Genomic DNA, 20,509 nt, shown 5'->3' on the forward strand with positions numbered 1-20,509 from the left:
TGAGTCCTCAGGAATGAAAACGCATGGGGGGTATCATGGGCGAAACAGTATACTCTATTATGGTACTGCTCATGTCTATAGGCGACGGTTACCACTTTCCATCAGGTGAGCCGTCAGCTTGTTTGCCATTCTAAGTTGTATAAAAAAAAATACTATACTTTCAGACTTCCATACATCCCATAACTGGTACCCAGCCAATGTATACTACTATACTATGCGTGGACGGAGTAACAATTCCATTATAATTCATTAAAAAAATGAGATTGTACGTTATCACCCGTTAAAAAATAACATTAATAAAAATGCGACTTTAGTAAATTGAGAGGTACATTACTACGTGATTTTTTTATGTGTCGCTTATGGTATAGTATATACACGATGGTTATAATTGGTTATCAATGATTCATGAGGTTATAATGTTGTTAAGCATATTAATTAATTCCTCGACATGAACTCTGTTAGGACGTGTAATGCCCTAATTATATTACAAATATAATCATCATCATAGTTAATTAGTACTTTACCTTATATATATAAGGTAAAATAAATTTTAGCTTTTATATAAATTCCTCTTTTTCGTTTGGTTTTTATAATAATAAAACTCTTGCAATGTATAAAACACTTTTTCAATTAGAGACTATTTTAATTTGGTGATAAAAATTGAAACAGGAACAAAAATTTTTGTTTTTTTTTTAATATAATTTAATAATTTATTGTAAATTCTTATAGACGTGTGTGTGCCTGATCTTACAATGTGTAACTTATTACATACTCGTAGTAAGGCCAGCCTATCTTTATTATGCAGAATATTTTGGTTGGAGTACTTAAGTTTTACTATCAAGTTCTGGATGAGCGCTTACAATATACAAAAATATACAGAGAAGTGTTAATTTTTTTATATTACAAAAATATACAAAGAAGTGTTATTTTTTTTTTATTTTAAAGTACGATCTGCAGCTTCAATTTTACTATTTTTTATTGGTTATGAACGGTTATCTACATGCTCAATACTTATTTAATAAAGTTCGTGAACATTAGAACATGCATCATCATTTCAGCTGTTAACTGTCATAACATAAGCCTTCCCCATAAGAGGAGTCAGTAGTTGCCATGCTTGGCAGGCAGGTTGGCAACCGCAGTAAGGCTTTTAGAGTTTTTTAAAAAGAACACTCCTTCCTATTCCTTTACTATTATATTACTTTCGTCGCTTCTTATGACAGCCACAGGAAAAGAAGCGGTGATCTATTCTATGCCGGGACCACATGGCCAATTAAAGCAGTACGATACTGCAATACATTCAATTCATGTCATAGTATGTTACAACTAAGAAAATACCAAGAAATATTAACACATCTGTTGATTTTAAATGAAACAAACGAGTAAGCACGTCTGGTCATTCACTAAACGATTTATTAATAAACAGGAAAACCAAATTCGTTGTGGAACGCCGCGTCGTACCTACTTCTGACTAAAGATGGAAATACCCGAGATTATTTACAGCAGTTCAATTATAAACTCTATGGGTATACGTATGAGGTTGCCAATGTGTTGTTCAATTTATATATAAGCTTGGGTTGAGTCAGAGCAAATGGAATGCAACAACCTTGCTTGTTATGTCTACTTTATGGCCTCGCTTTGCTTGTTCCTCTCATAAGGTCTCAAAGGATTGTCACGTCATTAGAACTCTACACATGCAATAGTAAATACTGTTACTATTACATTAATTGTGTTAACTTGGAATGATAAACGAACTGACGGTCGAACAGGTAAACGTTTTTACTTGTAATTTGTTTTTACTAGAAATATTTCTGTATCGTCATGAACATATCAGCCGTTATCTGCCCACTACGGAACATGGGAGACCTATGTACCCATTAGAAATCAGAGACGTGCTCGCTGAAGAGACAGTTTGTAATCATAAATTTTTCAGGCATTCATCATCATTTCAGCCATTATCCGTCCACTGCTGGACATAAGGCACTTGGTTGGTTGACTAGTAGAGAAAACTGTCCGGTGTTAAGTCCGCCAGATGTACATAGTTACACTATGCATTAAAGTTTAAATAAGTTACAGAGATTACAGAAACATGAAAATACTTCTATCTTTATATTTTTGTCAACAATTGAGTACTTACCCATGCAGACAACTTTTATACTAAACAAATACATGAGTAATATCTCTGACTTTCAACACGACCTTTGCGATGACCAATTTATTTCCCAAAAGTCCTACAGGAAACGAAAAATAAAAGTTTCTCACAGGCAAAACGTTAGGGAACACCTAATACCACTATTGTTATAAATGGGGAAGTTTTTGAGGAAGACTGGATGGATAGATCTTTGTTACTCCTTCACGCAAAAACTACTAAACGGATTTGAATGAAATTTAGTGCACATATAGGTTATATCCTATACTATATAGCAGATTCAACGGAACTAAGCTGCAAAGTACACCTTTTTAATAATAAGACAAAGTTATGGACATCACATTTATTTATCAATATTTCTTTGCTATTAATACATTTGGCAGTTTTCAGTTATTTTTACACTAGCAATAATTTCAATAAGCATATAGCGTATTTACAATAGATTAATTTCGGTTCTAGTTAATTAGACTCATATAAATTAATAGAATCAATTAAAAATAGGAAGAGTTTCAATCAAATGGTATGAGAAGCTTTTCGGTTAATTGTATATAGATATTATATCGGACAATTGTACCGTTACGATATAATAAGAGAGCAAAGTTCATGTATTTATATGTACTTATATACTCTGTTTTAATAAACTTAAAGACAATTTAAATAAACCAGTAATTGTCCCTAAAACAGTATTCTAATATTCAATAGTAGTTCAAATATAAAATCAATTAATTTTTTGAAAATTACGACTTGTTACTAATTTCATTTATATGGTGTTCTTTACAGGATGTGATTAGAATAAGTACAGTATTAATTGGTATAAGACTAATAAACTTTAGTTTACCTTACAGTTCTTATGATAAAATTAACAAAATTTGGTATTTTTTCATTAAGTTTATTAAAACAAATTAGGTGCTATTAAATCCTGTACGTCCACGATATCATCTAGGAACTATATCGTGACGGTACAATTCTCTCTACGAGCGCTTTTATGCCTTTTTATTTTTTATTTGTAACTCGATATACAATTTTGTTATCAGAACAAAAAAGGCATATGGGAATTTTAAATTTAAATTTTTCGCAATGATATCGTAAATACGCATGAAAATGGATAAAATTTACTCTTCTATTGTATCGTGACGGTATAATTGTATGATATTGTACCTACTGTACATTGTAAAAACGTAATTCTAGCTTCGATCACATTATAGATTGGAAAAAAAATTATGTGATTTTACAATTTAGTTAACAATGTCAATTTTGAAATTGAAAACCCTTTTTAAAAACAGTATAACAAACAATTAAACATAACTTGATGATAGTAAGATATATAAAAAAAAAATGTCCTACTTCACCGATTTTAATTATTTTTTAAAGTAACTTCAGTTAAATTAAATAATTACTTTATTCCCATTTTGGTTAATACCAACATAAATAAATACTTTCAACTTGATTGAAGTTAGATTTTATTGTGAAACAAAATACTTTTTTATTTATTTTTCCTGCAATTATTAATCTTAGCCGAACTCTATTGAACTTAATTGAGAATGGTCGAAAATTGACACGTAATATATAGCAATTGCGCCTTCTATTTATCTTCGTATCTGTGACCTTACCATTAAAAATACTAGCCTATACAAATAAGACGACACTGTATAACGTTTAATTATAATAAATGCTACAAATATCTAACAACTAATATATCTATATTACATTACACACAGTAATTACAAACATCTGATTATAGATATTTCCATAATTTAATTAGATAACATTAATTTACGTACAACTAAAGTAATTAAGTATGTTATTTGCTATTTACACGATCGTTTTCAAACATTATATTACATTTTAAACTATATCTATATACACAAAATAACGTAAAGCGAGGCCATTATATTCGTTATGTAAATATAAATAGATAGTCAATTATTAAAGCATCGAGCATACGGCGCGCCATATGGTAAGCGGTTACCGTTTTCTATGGTTGCTGCAATACTGGAGGTGTCACGTGCGTGTTTCCGATACTGATGAGTTCTTAATATGCCAAAGAACCCCAAGCTATCCCATGATATTAATATTAAAGTAACAATTAGAAAGTTGTTTAAATCCTTTTATGTAATACGTGTAAGGGAAAGTGGGGGAAACAAGAACAATTAATTATTTTAAAAACCATACATACATATATATATATATATATATATATATATATATATATATATATATATATATATATATATATATATATATATATATATATATATAAAAGACATATTTAAAAGACAATGAAATCTGAAGCACACAAAAATCTCTTCAATATAACTTTGTCATGAAAACAAATTCACAATAACTTTGTTATTATTGTTTATATCTATTTAATTATAAACTTACAGATTGAAATACCTACCAATTAAATGTTTTAATTACAGTATTGCTACCAATAAATATAGGTAAATATTATTTAAAGTAATATTCATAATATTGTTTTTCTGTGCGGAGCGATTACGGACGGACCATTTTAACAAAACAGCTAATAAAGAAGGAAAATAACATATCGTCAAATAAACAATTAATATTAAATTAAACCAAATTTACAGGAATATTGATTTATGACAATGTGTGTATGACTTAATGTGTTTTTAATGGAAAATTTGAGAAACTCATGTTACAGATTATGTTTGTCAGTTCTAACAAACCGGCTCGTGGGTGGGGGGGGGGGGGGAGGGAGAAGGTATTACAGGGTGGCCCATAAGTCCTTAGCAATGAAAAAAATTAATTAAAATAAAACTAATTACACTATGAATAATATTTTTATTTGTAAATATAGCTAGAAAAACGGGAATTATTTTTTGTAAATAACGTCATCCAAATGTAATCCGTTACAGTCACGGCACTTTTGCAAACGCCTTCTGAAATTGTCGATGACTGCGCGGCACGTCACTGCTGAAATGCTTGCTATTTCTCTACGGATGTTTTCTTTTAGGTCATTAATTGACCGCGGGTTAGAGTCGTACACTTTAGCCTTAAGGTAGCCCCACAAAAAAAAATCCATTGGAGTCAGATCCGGGTTACGTGGTGGCCAGGAAATGTCTCCTCTCTTAGAGATAACTTTGTTTGGAAAAAGTTGACGGATAACGGGCATAGCAGTATTGGAGGTGTGGGAAGTTGCTCCATCCTGTTGAAACCATGTTCGGGCATTAAAGCCTGGAAAGTTTTGCAATTTTTATGTGAAAAACTCCTCGATCATGGCCACATATCGCTCCGAAATCACAGTAACAGCACGCCCTCTGCCGTCCTCAAAAAAGTAAGGCCCTATGATGCTATGGGCTGACATAGCGGCCCAAACTGTAACTTTAGGGCTATGTAAGGGCTTCTGGTGCTTAAGTTTTGGATTAATCGGGCTCCAATAGCGGCAATTTTGTTTACTAACATGTCCGTTAATGTGGAAGTGTGCCTCATCAGAGAACATTATGTTATTGAACGAAGTAAACCGATTAAACATTTCATTAGCATAATTCACTCTCTGAATAGCATCAGTTTCTTATAATTCTTGCACCAACTGAATTTTGTAAGGGTGCATAAGTAAATCTTTCTTCAAAATCCGTTGTAACGATGTCCTGGATACGTTTAATGCACTGGAACGCTTACGAGTTGACTGTGTAGGATTTTCACGAATAGATTGTGCCACTGTGTCGATGTTTTGTTCCGTACGTGATGTCCTTGGGCGACCCAACCGCGGTTTATCTAACGTCGAATCGGTCTCCTCGAACTTAGCAACCCAATTCTTAATCGTTTGGAGAGCTGGGGTGTCATCAAAGTTGTGTAAACCTTTGTGTTCTCGAAATTTACGCCTCGCAACGGTTGCCGAATTGTTGTTTTGATAAAACTCGCGCACACAAAACGCTTTCATTGTCACCTATCATCCTTCACTGATGCCCCGGCAGCGTATATCGATAGCACAGACGGGGTTACCGTTCCATTATCACCCATTAAAAAAGCCGTCTCGTGGAGGAAAGTCGTTTTAAGATAATTAAAATAAGGCTCGAAACTCGAATAAAAAGTGAAATGTAAAAATAAACCTCATTTCACTGACTTAAAACTCTATTTTAAACGTGACCAATATCTGCTTTCTTCGGGCCGGTCTGTGTGAACGGACACATTTTCATTATTTTTGTCAATTCCTAATTACCTAACATCGTTTGGTTTTACCCGAATGCTGAGGATTTCGTTTTTTCTTTAGAATGTTACTTTTTGTAAAAAAATAAGAAATAATGTTTATTGAAGCAGATATTTGGCGTATAATCTCTTATTAGAGATAAGCTCGCCTTTGTACATTATGTTTATAATGAATTGTAATTACCAGTATGTTTTGTGTACAATAAAGAATAAAGAATAAAGAATATAGGCGTATTTAGGGGGTGGGGATGTGAAATATAGCAAAGATATGTCTAAGAATACATGTACGCCTTTTTAAAGGGCGCCTCCTGAAAAATAATTTTAAATATGGCAATACTGAATAATATTTTCTTAAGAAACAATAAAAGAAAATATGTGTCAACCTTTACATTCTATTTAAGTTTTCTTTTAGGGTTTCGTATTTTCCCCACTTTCCTCTATTTGCATAGCACGTGTAGGATATAGCATGCAATTTGAGAGGATTTCTTATGATCGGACTAGAATGTACGTCGAGGATTATTTTTCGTAGGACTTAAAAAAGGGGGAAGGTAAAACAAAAACAAAAATGTTGTCCACAGTCGAAAAGTCTCTCGTTTACACAGGCAATTAAAGACAGAGGATTAAAAAGCCCAACTTCACGATTCAAAACAGGATTGGCTTTACATAACCCGCCGAATTTAATAGGCCTTTTGCGCTAAAAGCATAACACTTAATGGAGTAGTACAATTACATGGGCGTGTTATACAAAGCAAATTCTATTATGATTCATGTACATAAAGATTTATAACCTTCAGGGACTATAACAAATTACTAAAGTGGCCCTTTTAGATTAATCCAGATCCGTATGTGGGCAAATTTTAGGCCATCGATTTCATAAGATGATCTTCTCTGGCCTAATTTTTGTACATATCAGCTAAGACTTTTTCCATTGGTGTCTGTCCTATGGTCTTTGCGAAGAACTCCCTCTCCAACTGTTGGGGGCTGACGAGTCTTAATAGGGGAAGTAGAAGAAGTAACCTCCCAAACCTGGCCGGAGCAGCACCGTGCGCGGTCCTGGCATGCGTCATCAGCATCACTTGTGCTTGATCTTGGAGATTTTCAATTTGGAGCGGATCTTTCAGGCCTCGAGTTTCTGTGTGGAGAAAATAGTAAGAACATAAAGATATATACGCAAAATTGAAATCACTGTTGGGGGTTTCTTTAATGAGTGAAGATGGTATGGTAATCCTTGTTACAACTATCGGTATATGCTGGCGGAGCACCAATGATAAATATTAAGTTAAAATAAAAGCAAGTCTGTCTATGTCAAAGCCTAAGATTAAGCTATGGAAACCATGGAAATTATTTCTTGTTTAATTCATCACGATGAATTAGCTGGCCTGACTTCATCTTTACCTATCATCCCGGGGAGAAAGGGATTGTTAATAATGGGGTCAAATAGCCCTAACCTGTTAGGTTGCTCTTCACATGGTTATCTCTGGAATCCATCGTGGTTCATTCTAGTTGAATTCGTTAAGATGAGCTAGCTGATTTGTTTTCAACCGCATCTGTCATCTCTCACTGGTGTCCCACCAGTGTATACTGATAACGCAGGCGGGCTTACTATATGAGTTCCTCGCTGGTACATCTGTACTCATACATTATTGGCACTAGTGGGATAACCATGATCATGATTAAAAAAAAAGACAGCAAAACTGACCACCTTAGGGGTTTCTTACCTATCTAAATGTGTATGATCTAGGTAAATGTAATTTTCTGACCTGATTTAAAGAGGACAATAGCTTTCATGCAGGCGAACTCTGCAGGATCGACTAGCACGGCCCGGTAGCGCGCTAACACCTCGCGGAGCCGACGCAACGCTGCTGATGTGATGCCCGTCTCTGCAGATCAAGTATTATCATGTTAAATCGTCATTATCATTTGTATGATTTTCAACAAGTGCAATTTCTGTCTAATTTCGACGACTTTTAGTTTCGAGTCTTCAGAAAAGTTGATGTCGCCAGAAAGTCATTTATAAAGTGCTTCCTTTTTAATTTCTAGGACATCGGATTTCCCGTGGACTCGAAGGTTGAAAGAGTTCATGGAACCTAGTTCTATGAACTCTTTCAACTGTGATTTGTACAGGGATTGTACTAATTGAAAAACACATTATGTCTATCCAGCCAGTGTTCAGGCGTAAAGAGATCTCTGTATAGTTTTAGTGTGGCTAACAAGCCGACGGTTTACTTGATCGAAAGCGGCAATCACCTAAAGACAGCACCATATATATATATATATATATATATATATATATATATATATATATATATATATATATTGTAATTTAACTGCTGTATCCCACCCTTCGAACGAAAACATAGCCATGCAAGCACAAATTTATTTATTTTATTTTATTTATTTTACAACACAGGTGGCAAAGAAGCATGCGGCCCACCTGGTGGTAAGTGACTACCGCCGCCCATTATCACCCACAAAACTAAAGGCATTGCAGGTGTGTTGCCGGCCTTTTAAAAAAGGAATATTAACAGAAACACGATAATCACATTGATAGATTTTATGTCTTAGTTTTGGCGTGTTGTCCCGATATGGAATAGGCCACCCCTTCCTTTCGGTGGGTGTCGTAAGAGGCGACTAACGGAATTTGACGGTCGAAGTGTGGGCAGCAGCGTCCCTCTTAAAACATCTCCAAAAGCCTAATTGCGGATACCAATCCACCTGCCAAGTGTGGCAACTACCGACCCTTATGGGGTAGGCCTATGTTCAACAGTGGACAGTTAATATGAATGAATGACTTTGTTATATCCAATTAAGAATATAAAACGGAATATTACCTACCTTGGTCAATTTGGTCACTGCCAAACAAAGCAGCGCACGCAGCGTCGAGCGGTAGACACCACTGTATAGCATTCAAGAGGAATAACTCTGACCACGCTTCTTCTAGAAGGATCACCTGCAATTATTAAAAGACTAGTTTTATTTGCAACTTCGATTGCATGACCTAAATATATTGGGTGACTGGAAGAAAGAAAATAGGCTATTATTTATAGTCTATTTTCTTCCTTATCCCAAATAGTAATCACCGTGGGGTCCAGGCTTAGAATAGGCCACCCTTTCCTTTCCTGTCGTAAGAGGCCACTAAGGGAACATAACGGTCGAGGGATGGGCAGCTGCGGTTCTCTTTAAACATCACCAAAGCCTAACTGTGGTTGCCAATCCGCCTGCCAAGCGCGGCAACTACTGGCAAACCCCCTTTTATGGTGGAGGCCTTAGTTCAGTAGGGAATAAAAAATGGCAGATATATAATGAGTCCAATCTTTCAAAATGCATCTTTCGTACTGAAGGAAGCTGTTTTATCAATCTTTCATCTGATATTTTTTCCACATGTTTATTCATAGGATATGTAAGTAGATGAGTTTGTATGTAGCGAAGGTGACATAGAAGACCTTGTGATATTGTTTTTATACCACAAAGGTGGTAAACAAGCATACAAACTGTTTAATGATAAACGGTCACTAGTCTATGGACGCCTGCAACACTAGGGGTGTCACGTGCGCGTTACCGTCCTTGAAGAAACTTTAATATACCGTTTTTGAAGAACCAGTAATACAAGTAATAAATAGAAGTAATGAGTACCTGATCTCTGAAGGCGAGACTGGCGAAAGACGGTAAGTTCTTGGCCCATTTCACGGCCATGAAGAGAAGTCTAGCAGCCGTCTCTGCGGCACTCTCAACACCAAGAGGTCTGAAAATTATACAGGTATTTTATAACAAATATTATAAAAATTTAACTTGATATGTCTACACATGGAAGAAATTGAAGTTCAATTATTGGCACCCCCCCCCCCCCCCCCTTTATGGGGGACGCTATGTTCAGCAGTGGTCAGTTAACGGTTGATACAAATAACGACAAGACCCCTCATCAAAGGACAAGTCAAATCGCATTTTCTTTCACTGTAATTCTTCTTTTTCTTTCTTCAGTAATATTTTTTCAGATTCGTCATATTTTTAACAAAAACTTCAAATAAATAACATTTATTTGGGGTTTTTGTGTATTATAGAGTTTTTGTATTTTATGCACTCTTGCGCCACCTACCCGCTTCTATATGTTCTTCTTTAACCAAAGATTGTCTGTAAGACATTGCTCTTATATATATATATATATATATATATTTTTTTTTTTTTTTTTAATCTGTACTTCATGCTACTGTATTTCACTTAAATTGTTTATATGTCATTGTTTATTTTTTGTTTCTGGTGCAATAAAGAGTTAAAAAAATATTATTTTTTTCAGAAATATTTCCCCATGTACAGACATTGCTTAGTTACAATTGTATTAGTAAGATATAAGATATGTCATCTAACTTTTTATGGGTGATAATGCAATAGTAACCTCACCCGCGCTATCGGTATACACCGGCGGGGCACCAGTGACGGATGATAGACGAAGATGAAACAGGTCAGTTAGCCTATCCTGACAAATTCAACTAGAATTAGCCACGATGGTTTCCGGGGGGAACCACGTGGAGGTCGACTTGACAACCCTGTCCCATATTGCTAGTAATAGGGCTATTTGACCCCATTACTAACAATCCTTTCCCCCCTATGTCATCTAATTGGAAAAGTGTAGGAAATTACAGAATCAATAATATTCACCTGTATGGAACACAATTCTGCGGGTAACTGGTCACGGAGGGGGGCGAGTACGACGTGGAATCTTCCTCGTTCGTGACATCGATGCTGTCATCTGAAATACGAACAAATATGTTTTTTTTTATTAATCTTTCTAGTACCTGAACGTAGCTTGTTTTATATTTTTTAAATATATTGACTCTAGAAATACAATCTCGGATTGTTTATGTAAATAGTGAATATAGAACAGCTGTCTTCTAGATAAGCTAGCACATTATTTTATCTTGGATCTGTGTTCCTCTTTGTTATCAGGCGAAGTAAGTCTAAGCGCGAATTTATCGTCATTTAAAAAGAAAATAAAACAGGGCGAAACAGTATACTCTGTTATGTCCATGGTACTGCTCATGTCTATAGACGACGGTTACCACTTTCCATCAGGTGGGCCGTCAGCTTGTTTGCCATTCTAAGTTATATAAAATAAAAAAAAAAAGAAACTAAATATACATAAAGTGAAATAACATGGACAATAATCAAGAAAAGATTAAAATCATATTATCTTTCAAATGTCGCTTGATTACTACCTACTACTATTTTTTTTTATTACAAAATTGTCGTCATTGTGTTAATTAATTGTGTCATTATTTAATTAAATTTGCAATGGGAACTGTTTATATATTCTTTATTGCACTAAAACATACAGTGACAACAATAAGTTTATCACGATGTTAGCAAAGGCGAACTTATCTCTAAAAGAGATCTCTTCCAGTCAACCTAACACAGTGGCATAGGAAGTAGTGAGTGGGCAGTAGTAGTGCAAGACAGAAATTAAAATAAATATTTACATAAATTGTTTACCCCATTACTAACAATCCCCAACACTAATCTATTACACACATTTCATTTGCTGAATGTTGTTACAGAAAAAATAAGACTTTATATTAAGATAAAGCCTGTAATGAGACAGTTGAGACTTTGTAAGACTTGTTTTGAACGTATTTAAAACAAAGTAACTTAGATATATAATTAGAGATAAGTATGTAATTAAAAAATATAAAAAATATATTTAAAGATAAAAAAATTCTTTGAAATCACTGTCAGCTGGTAGGGTGCCTAGGATATTTGCTGCGTTTCCACGCTGAATAGCAATGGAAATGCGTTGTCCAAAGTATAGGCTAGCTTTCTGGTCACCAAAGGTTTCCACCAGTCGGCGTGAAATCTCTTTGAAAAGATTCATGGCCTCGGGGCCCCATGGACCCAGAGTTTCGACTCCAAACGCCGCAAAGTAACGCAACTTAAAACGCCTATAAATATTTAACAGCAAAAAGCTTTCCTTGTGTACTTTTGAGATAGTGAAAAAGTGGACAATCTATAATTTTCTAGAATGCAATGCAAATTATTAAAGATTTTGTTCGATAAAAAATTCATTTCGGCATTCTACGCTGTATAAAAAAAAAAGTCTGGTGGTACAACCCACAACATCCAGACACATTTGGGGGCATAATAAAGAAAAGTTTCCTAAATTGACACGACCGGGATTCGAACCCGGGACCTCATTTACAATATGCAATGTGATCATGACTAGGCCACAGATTTTTTTAATAGGTTATAATGGAATGGTAACCCCACCCGCGCTATCGGTATACACTGGTGGGGCACCAGTGAAGGATGATAGGTGAGGATGAAGCAGGTCAGTTAGCCCATCGTGACGTATTCAACAAGAATTGTTCTCGATCGTTTCCAGGGAGAACCACGTAGAGGTTGACCTAATGGGGCATATTGCCAGCAATGGGGCTGTCAAATTCCATTGCTAACTATCCCTTTCCCCCTGGTCACAGAGGTTATCGTATTGGTTGGTCTCCTGATGGTGGCCACTTACCATCGCTGTCAGTATGCTGGTTGTTCTCCTCATTATTGTCGTGGGAGGAGTCCGGTTGTGGCTGTTGGCTCGGCTGTGGTGGGGGCAACGCAGTATAATGTGGCGATAGCAGCGGATACCGCGCGGGAGACAGCGCCATCGCCAATGACACTGGTGGACTGAAATAAAACAATGTATTTGTTAAGAACATACCAAGCATGACTGTATGTGAACTGTCATATTTTAAAAACTATTACTTACTAATATTATAAATTTAAAAGTGGGATTGTTTTTTTGTTACTTTTTAGCGCCTTAACGGCTTGACCGTTCACTACGAATTTTGATATATGTATATCCCTACCTGTATGTACTTGTTAAGAATTGTAACTTTAATAAATTTCGCCTTTTTTTTACAACACAGGGGGCAAACGAGCATGCGGCTCACCTGATGCTAAGTGACTACCGCCGCCCATGATCATCCACAACACCTACGGCATTGCAGGTGTGCTGCCGGCCTTTTAAAAAGAAATATACTCTTTTCTTGAAGGTTATGTTGTCGTATCGGTTCGGAAATACTGCTGCTGGAATTTGATTCCAAAGAATGGTTGTTTGGCCTTGAAAAAAGACGGTGGAAGACCGCCACTCGTCCAGATGATTGGGATGAAACTTTAGTTTGTGGCGGGTTGTACGGTGGTGAAAATCAGCAGCAGGTATCAATCCGAACAATTCCTCAGAACACTCCTCATGATAAATTTGGTAGAAGATGCACAGAGATGCAACATCTCTGCGCAGTTTCAGTGGGTCAAGTCGCACAGTAAGGCCTGGCAACAATATCGTAAAAAAGAAAATTGTTATCGAATGTGTCGGTAGAATGTGCGTTCGTTGTCGTCGTTCTCGTTTTCGAATATCATCGCACGCGTGCAATGTTGCCGCAAAATATCGTATAAATTAATATATATCGTTTCGTATCGCTTTTAATTATATAACCCATAACCAAGAGGCTGATTGAGAGGAGGGCATTGCACTGCTGGTCGGTTCAAGGTGGTGGATAGGCAACCCGGATCTGAGGGTAAGTTCGAACGAGCCAGAACTTCTGGGAAGCCTAAAGCCAGAACCGAATGCTGCTAATTACAAAGCATCAGATCAGTGGTCTCCACCTTCATTATCCTCTTGTGTTCATTATTTACCTACCATCATCGTAATAATTTTCATACAGTCCACTAATAACCGTTGCCGGACGATTAATTTCAATTTGTAACATCTTATTTTACGAACGGTTAACAGTACTATATGGGATCTATATCCTATACAATACGTCCCATATAGAACATAGGCCACTGGGATGATGGGATTGTTAATAATGGGGTTTATTTTCCACATTACTAGCAATGCACTCTATCAGGTCGACCTCCACGCAGTTCCTCCTGGAATCATGTTAATTCTTGTGAAATTCATCACAATGTGCCAACTGACCTGCTTCATCTTCACATGTCATCTCCCACTGGCCCTCCAGCGTATACAGATGGCGCAGGCGGGGTTACCATTCCATTATCAACCATTAAACAAGAAACATAAAGCCACTTTTTACCTTTTATTTCGATCACGTGGGTAAAAGCTACTAGACCTTCTATTTTTTTTTTATAACACAGAAGGCAAATCATCTGATGGTAAGTGATTTTATTGTTCGTTTTGGGACAGAAAGATTTTTAAATGGCGACCTCGTACGAGCAATCGCACTGTAGTATGATCCCCTACTGTATGGAGTAATGACCTCAAATGCACTGCAGGAGTCAGTGGATGCAGGTGGCTCAGAGACTGTTTTTATGACAGTCTATGGGGAGGCCTATGTTCAGCACTGGATAGATAAAAATGCTTCAATAATGCACCGCCTACTTATTTCTCGATTTGCCCAAAGGTTGACTGGTAAAGAACACCGTCCTGTGTTAAGTCGGCCATATGTATATAGTTTCACTATGTACTAAAGTTTAAATAAATAAATAAATAATGGCTGAGATGCTGATGATGATACAAGGACTTATAATTAGAGAGTTCATTCTATGTTAGTAAAGATAAGGTAATGAAGGCAGTAAGTGCTTTATATTATTCTCAAATTCGTGTGTAATATAGTATATGTTATATATGTGTAAGTATATTTGTTATTTATATATATTTATTCGTTTATATATGTAATTTTAGTATGTATGTATTTTACCACAGGGAGACTTTGTACAAAAGTCGATTGCTTGAGTAACTCTGTCCCATTCGTGTTTCAACCGTGAAGCAGCTGTGTTTGCATGGCTGTGTTTCGATTTGAAGGGTGGGATATGGTGTGAATTTACTGGGTACAGAGGAATAACACCTGAGTCCTCAGGAATGGCAACGCATGGGGGGTATCATGGGCGAAACAGTATACTCTATTATGTCCATGGTACTGCTCATGTCTATAGGCGACGGTTACCACTTTCCATCAGGTGGACCGTCAGCTTGTTTGCCAATCTAAGTTGTATAAAAAAAAATATAAATAATTACTAGTACCGCATTCCAGTATTCTGACACTTCCCTACGGTTAACTAGGAGAGAATACTTATAGCATTAAATCCGCCATGTATACATATACGTATTAATAAATAAATAAAATAAATAAATGAATATCTGAAATGATGACTTGACAGTTCAATGACCTCGTTTATTCAATGCCCTTACCTTTTGTTATCAACCAAGGACGGGAAACATTTGCCAGTCAAATCTGCCAATTCTGTATAGTGCAATGCGATGTAATAGTACCAACATACCAACTGTATACGCATTATGCAAATGTAATATTTATAGAGGTTTGCTTTAAGTTATGGTATTTTTATGGGACGCTCGAATGTATTTACATATTTATGTATTTGGAGACTAGTTGTGGAAAATATTGTAGTTTTATTTTATATGGGATGGGTTTGTGTTGAATGAATATTTATAAAGGAGTGTTGGTATATGGCTGTAATTATGTCTTTTTTTGGAGGTCACAAGTAAGATGAATATTTTTAATACACCATTGGGATTTAACGAATATAAAAAAATTTACACCTACACACCTGATTTTTTAATTAAAAATATATTAAAATACATACATACATACATACATATCTGTCACGCCTGTCTCCCATTAGGGTAGGCAGAAACAATGGAACGCCAAATACTTCGATTCAAACAAACCTCTTTCGCTTCTTCCACACTCATCAATCTTGTCATACACGCTCGCCGGTTACGGGTACTTTTAATTTGGCCCTTCTTCAGCGCGTCGCCTATTTGGTCGACATACGTCCGTCTAGGGCGGCCCCTACCAACATCTCCATTCATTCAAGCTCGAAAAATCTCTTTCGTAATTCTTCTTAAAATAAAAAATAAAATTAAAATAAAATATGGAATAATAAAAATAAATATTAAAATACATATATATTGTATTGTATTGTAAAATCTTTATTGTACATAATTCACATTGAACACTGATAAATGATTTAATATACAATGGTGGACTTATCCCATAAAGGTATCTCTTACAGTCAACCTTCGAGAAGCTGAAAGAAAGAAAAAAGAAAATATTTTAAAATTCATATTTAAATGTGTCAACACGTGAATTTTTAAAACTGAGACGAATATTTTTTTATGCAATTTAGAAAGGCAGATATTATACGAGTATAATATAATTTACCCGTCGCCTATAAACATGAGCAGTGCCATGAACATAACAGAGTATACTATGTCGCCCATGATATCTTTCATGCATTGCCATTTCTGAGGACTAAGGCGTTCTGGTATGTTCGAAGTCGGCAACGGGGAAGTTAGACCCCATTGCTATCAATATCAGGTCGACCTCCACGCGGTTACCCCTGGAGACTGTCGTAACTAATTTACTGTTGAATTCGTCACGGTGGACTAACTGACCTGCTTCATCCTCACCTATCAATTTTCACTGGTACCCAGCCAGTGTATACCGATAGCGCAGGCGGAAGTACAATGCCATTTTGATCTATTAAAAAAAACCCGGTAGTTATTACATTCAAATATTTACAATATTAGTAAAGACCAGAGGGAGACTTTGTACAAAAGTCGATTGCTTGGGTACCTCTGTCCCATTCGTGTTTCAACCGTGAAGCAGTTGTGTTTGCATGGCTGTGTTTCGGTTTGAAGGGTGGGATATGGCGTGAATTTACTGGGTACAAAGGAATAACACCTGAGTCCTCAGGAATGGCAACGCATGGGGGGTATCATGGGCGAAACAGTATACTCTGTTATGTCCACGGTACTGCTCATGTCTATAGGCGACGGTTACCACTTTCCATCAGGTGGATAGTCAGCTTGTTTGCCATTCTAAGTTGTATAAAAAAAAAGATTTACTTACACGTGTAATTATTTTATTTTAAGCCACATAATTATGTTTATTTATAATCGTCCGTCCGTTTATCGATTCACATCTCGTGTATAACTCCGAGATCTCTCACTCTTCGGACGAGGGCGGTCGCAGGCCAGTCATCCATGGCGACCCAACCTTTGATCAGCCTAATAGGCTTGAGGCTTGATTCATACGCCTCGATGGCTTGACGTCAGAGGCTCTTTCCACCCAACGACCCTTAGTTACGACCACTATTTATAACTTGTATTGAGGTACATAATATTATAGAGTTAGTTGGTGGTTAGTAGTCGATCGTGGTAGTGTGGGGGGAACGATCGTTGTTTGAAGAAGTTTTTTTTTAATGGGTAAAAATAGAATGGTAACCCCGTTTGCGGTTTACGCCGGCGCGACACCAGTGAGGTGATGATAGGTGAAGATGAATATGGATCAGTTAGCCCATTGTAATGATTTCCACAAGAATTAACCACGATGGTTTTCAGGGAAAATAGCGTGGAAGTCGACCTAATAAGGCATATTGCTAGTTGGAGCTGTTAGACCCTATTAGTACCAATCTCTTTCCTTGGGGGGAAAGGGATTGTTAGTAATGGAGTCAAATAGCTTTATTACTAGCAATATACCCTGTCAGGTCGACCTCCACGTGGTTCCCTCTAGAAACCATCGTGACTAATTCTAGTTTAATTCGTCAGGATGGGCTAACTGACCTACTTTCATATTCATCTGTCATCCCTCACTGGTGCCCCGCCGGTGTATACTAATAGCGCAGGCGGGGTTACCATACCATTATCACCCATTAAAAATAAAAACTCTTTCCTTAAGTAGAAGGCAGGCCTGATTGTTAGCAATTATCAGGTTTACCTCTGCATAATTCCCCTGGAAACCATCGTGGTAAATTCATCACGATGGGGCCCCACCTGATCTGATTTTATTGTCACTTAATTCTCGACTGAGACTCGAATCCGTCACTTTATTTGGAAAAGCCAAAATTGTTTTGCATATTTGCACAATTAAATCAATTAAAAAGAACCATCTACTTCAAACAATATTTTTTTTAATTAATTAAAACAACTTTTGTTTGAAAAAAGCAACATAATTTGTTGCTTGTTCTTCTTGCGCGAAACTGCAGTCCGAATAGGGCGGTAGATTCATAAAAAAAAGACAATTCAAAAAAGATTATATATTAAGTTTTTTTTTTCTTATTATTCGTTTAGGATGACGATGATACAGAGACGACATGGTCCATGAATACGACGAACCGAAAAGAGAATGTTCCAGTCTCAACGATGGGTTGGTGGTTGGTTCCACTATGCCGGCTTACTAAGTGCTTTTTTATGCTTCTTTTGAAGGATCCGAGGATCTTTTGTTTGAATTTATTTTTATTTATTTATTAAATCATCAAATGCACCGATAAACCATAATTCATAGAATATTTCATATCTCATAAAATATTTCTAAGTAGCTAATGTGTTTCATGAACATCTCGTACATTTGTTGTTATTATCTGATTATGTTATTATTATTTGCGGATCGAAACGTGCTTTTCAACCGACTCCAAAAAGAAAGGAGTTCCCATTTCGGCTGTATTTTTTATATTTGTTACATCCATTCCGCCAGCTATTAACCGATTTGCAAATATCCTTTTTTTATCTGAAGGCGTACACTTACAGATTGGTCCCATAGAAATCAAAATCGGTTTAGTAGTTTAGTTTTGAAATTGAAATGACAGATTTTTCCATATTTTTTTTTATACAACTTAGAATGGCAAACAAGCTGACGGCCCACCTGATGTAAAGTGGTAACCGTCGCCTATAGACATGAGCAGTACCATGGACATAACAAAGTATACTGTTTCGCCCATGATACCCCCCATGCGTTGCCATTCCTGAGTACTCAGGTATTATTCCTTTGTACCCAGTAAATTCACGCCATATCCCACCCTTCAAACCGAAACACAGTCATACAAACACAACTGCTTCACTGTTCGTCTGTAGGAGACTGTTACCATTTTCCATCAGGTGAGCAGTCAGCTTGTTTGATTTCCAAATCCCATAAAAGTTTCTGTAGGAACACAATTTGGGACTTTTCGAGTCTATGGTATAGAGTAGATTAATTTAAAAAATCCATTCCTTAAAACTCGTGGTCTACCATGAAATGAAATTTCGAATTTTCAGGCTCAATTTCGTGTTTTTGTTTGTACAAAAATCGACTCAGTAAATGGAGCTTAACATTTCGTTTATCATAAATTCTATTCTAATAGTCCAGAGGAACGATATTTTAACATTTTTAATAATTTTAAACGGCGTGTATTATGTCATTTTAACATCAAATTTCTGTTTCGTTCGTCCCCGAAATTTCGGAAAATATTTCATGGTAGGCCCTCTGGTGTTTAATACTAATAGATATGGCACAGATTATCTACGATAACATGGCACGTCCATATTGAGATTTTTGTTTTGTTTTTGACAATATATTTTTATTTTATTTTTTTGGTTATAAAGAAATTCTTTTAATGAATCGTACTTTTAACATTAGTTTAAGGAAACAGATATCTTTAATTAACATGTGAATGTGAAAAAGACTCCATTTTCCGTTTCGCGCTTAGCCTCTCACTTGGGCCATTGTGCGTATGAGTCGTGGCTAGTGCAACCAACCTAGCTCCGCCCAGAAGCGCACAAGCTTCCTGGGTTCTTCACAGGCCTCACGGAGCGACCTCACCGTTCCGAGGATTTCTAAACGTTGATGGGCCACAGCCTCACATTTCAGGATTACGTGAGCACTTTAATTAACATACCGTATAAGTATTTTTTGGGCAACCGGATTCCATTTCAGTTCTCGTCATCACACACCCTCAGGTAAAGTATGATCCAACATCCACCCATTTTATATTAAAAAACACTTGAAGGCCACTCACCCGAAGACTCCAACTGCAACGGCGGCTTCCCTGAGCGCTCGCTCCTGATCCATATCCCTGAGGGCCTCAGGTCTGATGGTAGCCGTGTTGCGTGGTTGCCGTTCATTTTGGACAGCTGTAAAACATTGTAATAATAAAAATATTGTATTTACATAGTTTTTAGGACAGAAGAACCTTTTGGTAGGGCAGAAGCCATAATTAAGTGACTTTGAAAAAGCGAAGTTGTCTAAATTTTTTGGGACCTTTCATTTTAAGATAGGGCATTGCCCCTTAATGCCCCCCCCCCCCCCCCCCGTCGTGGTAGCTACAGCCATGTAGCAAATCCAATAAATTAACCCATTCATTTTTTATAACAATGTTTTCCAAAGTTAACTGCATGGAGGTCGACTTGATAGAGTATAT

General features: G+C 36.4%; 1 protein-coding gene across 1 annotated transcript in view; it reads right to left on the bottom strand.

The window, feature by feature from the left end:
- Window positions 1-6,750: 6,750 nt before the first annotated feature.
- The window catches only part of LOC113509329 (photoreceptor-specific nuclear receptor), a 50,016-nt gene continuing 36,257 nt past the window's right edge, over window positions 6,751-20,509 (bottom strand). Inside the window, exons 5-11 of the mRNA XM_031911267.2 lie at window positions 20,108-20,222; window positions 12,822-12,979; window positions 10,970-11,060; window positions 9,950-10,058; window positions 9,152-9,266; window positions 8,077-8,196; window positions 6,751-7,448 (exon numbers count right to left, since the gene is read on the bottom strand). Of these exons, the coding sequence (XP_031767127.1) occupies window positions 7,210-7,448; window positions 8,077-8,196; window positions 9,152-9,266; window positions 9,950-10,058; window positions 10,970-11,060; window positions 12,822-12,979; window positions 20,108-20,222 (947 nt within the window). The 3' untranslated portion in view covers window positions 6,751-7,209. The remainder of the gene's footprint in view (window positions 7,449-8,076; window positions 8,197-9,151; window positions 9,267-9,949; window positions 10,059-10,969; window positions 11,061-12,821; window positions 12,980-20,107; window positions 20,223-20,509) is intronic.

The sequence above is a fragment of the Galleria mellonella genome, unplaced genomic scaffold, assembly GCF_026898425.1.
Source record: "Galleria mellonella isolate WM207_F2 unplaced genomic scaffold, CSIRO_AGI_GalMel_v1 utg332, whole genome shotgun sequence".
NCBI classification, from domain to species: Eukaryota; Metazoa; Arthropoda; class Insecta; order Lepidoptera; family Pyralidae; genus Galleria; species Galleria mellonella.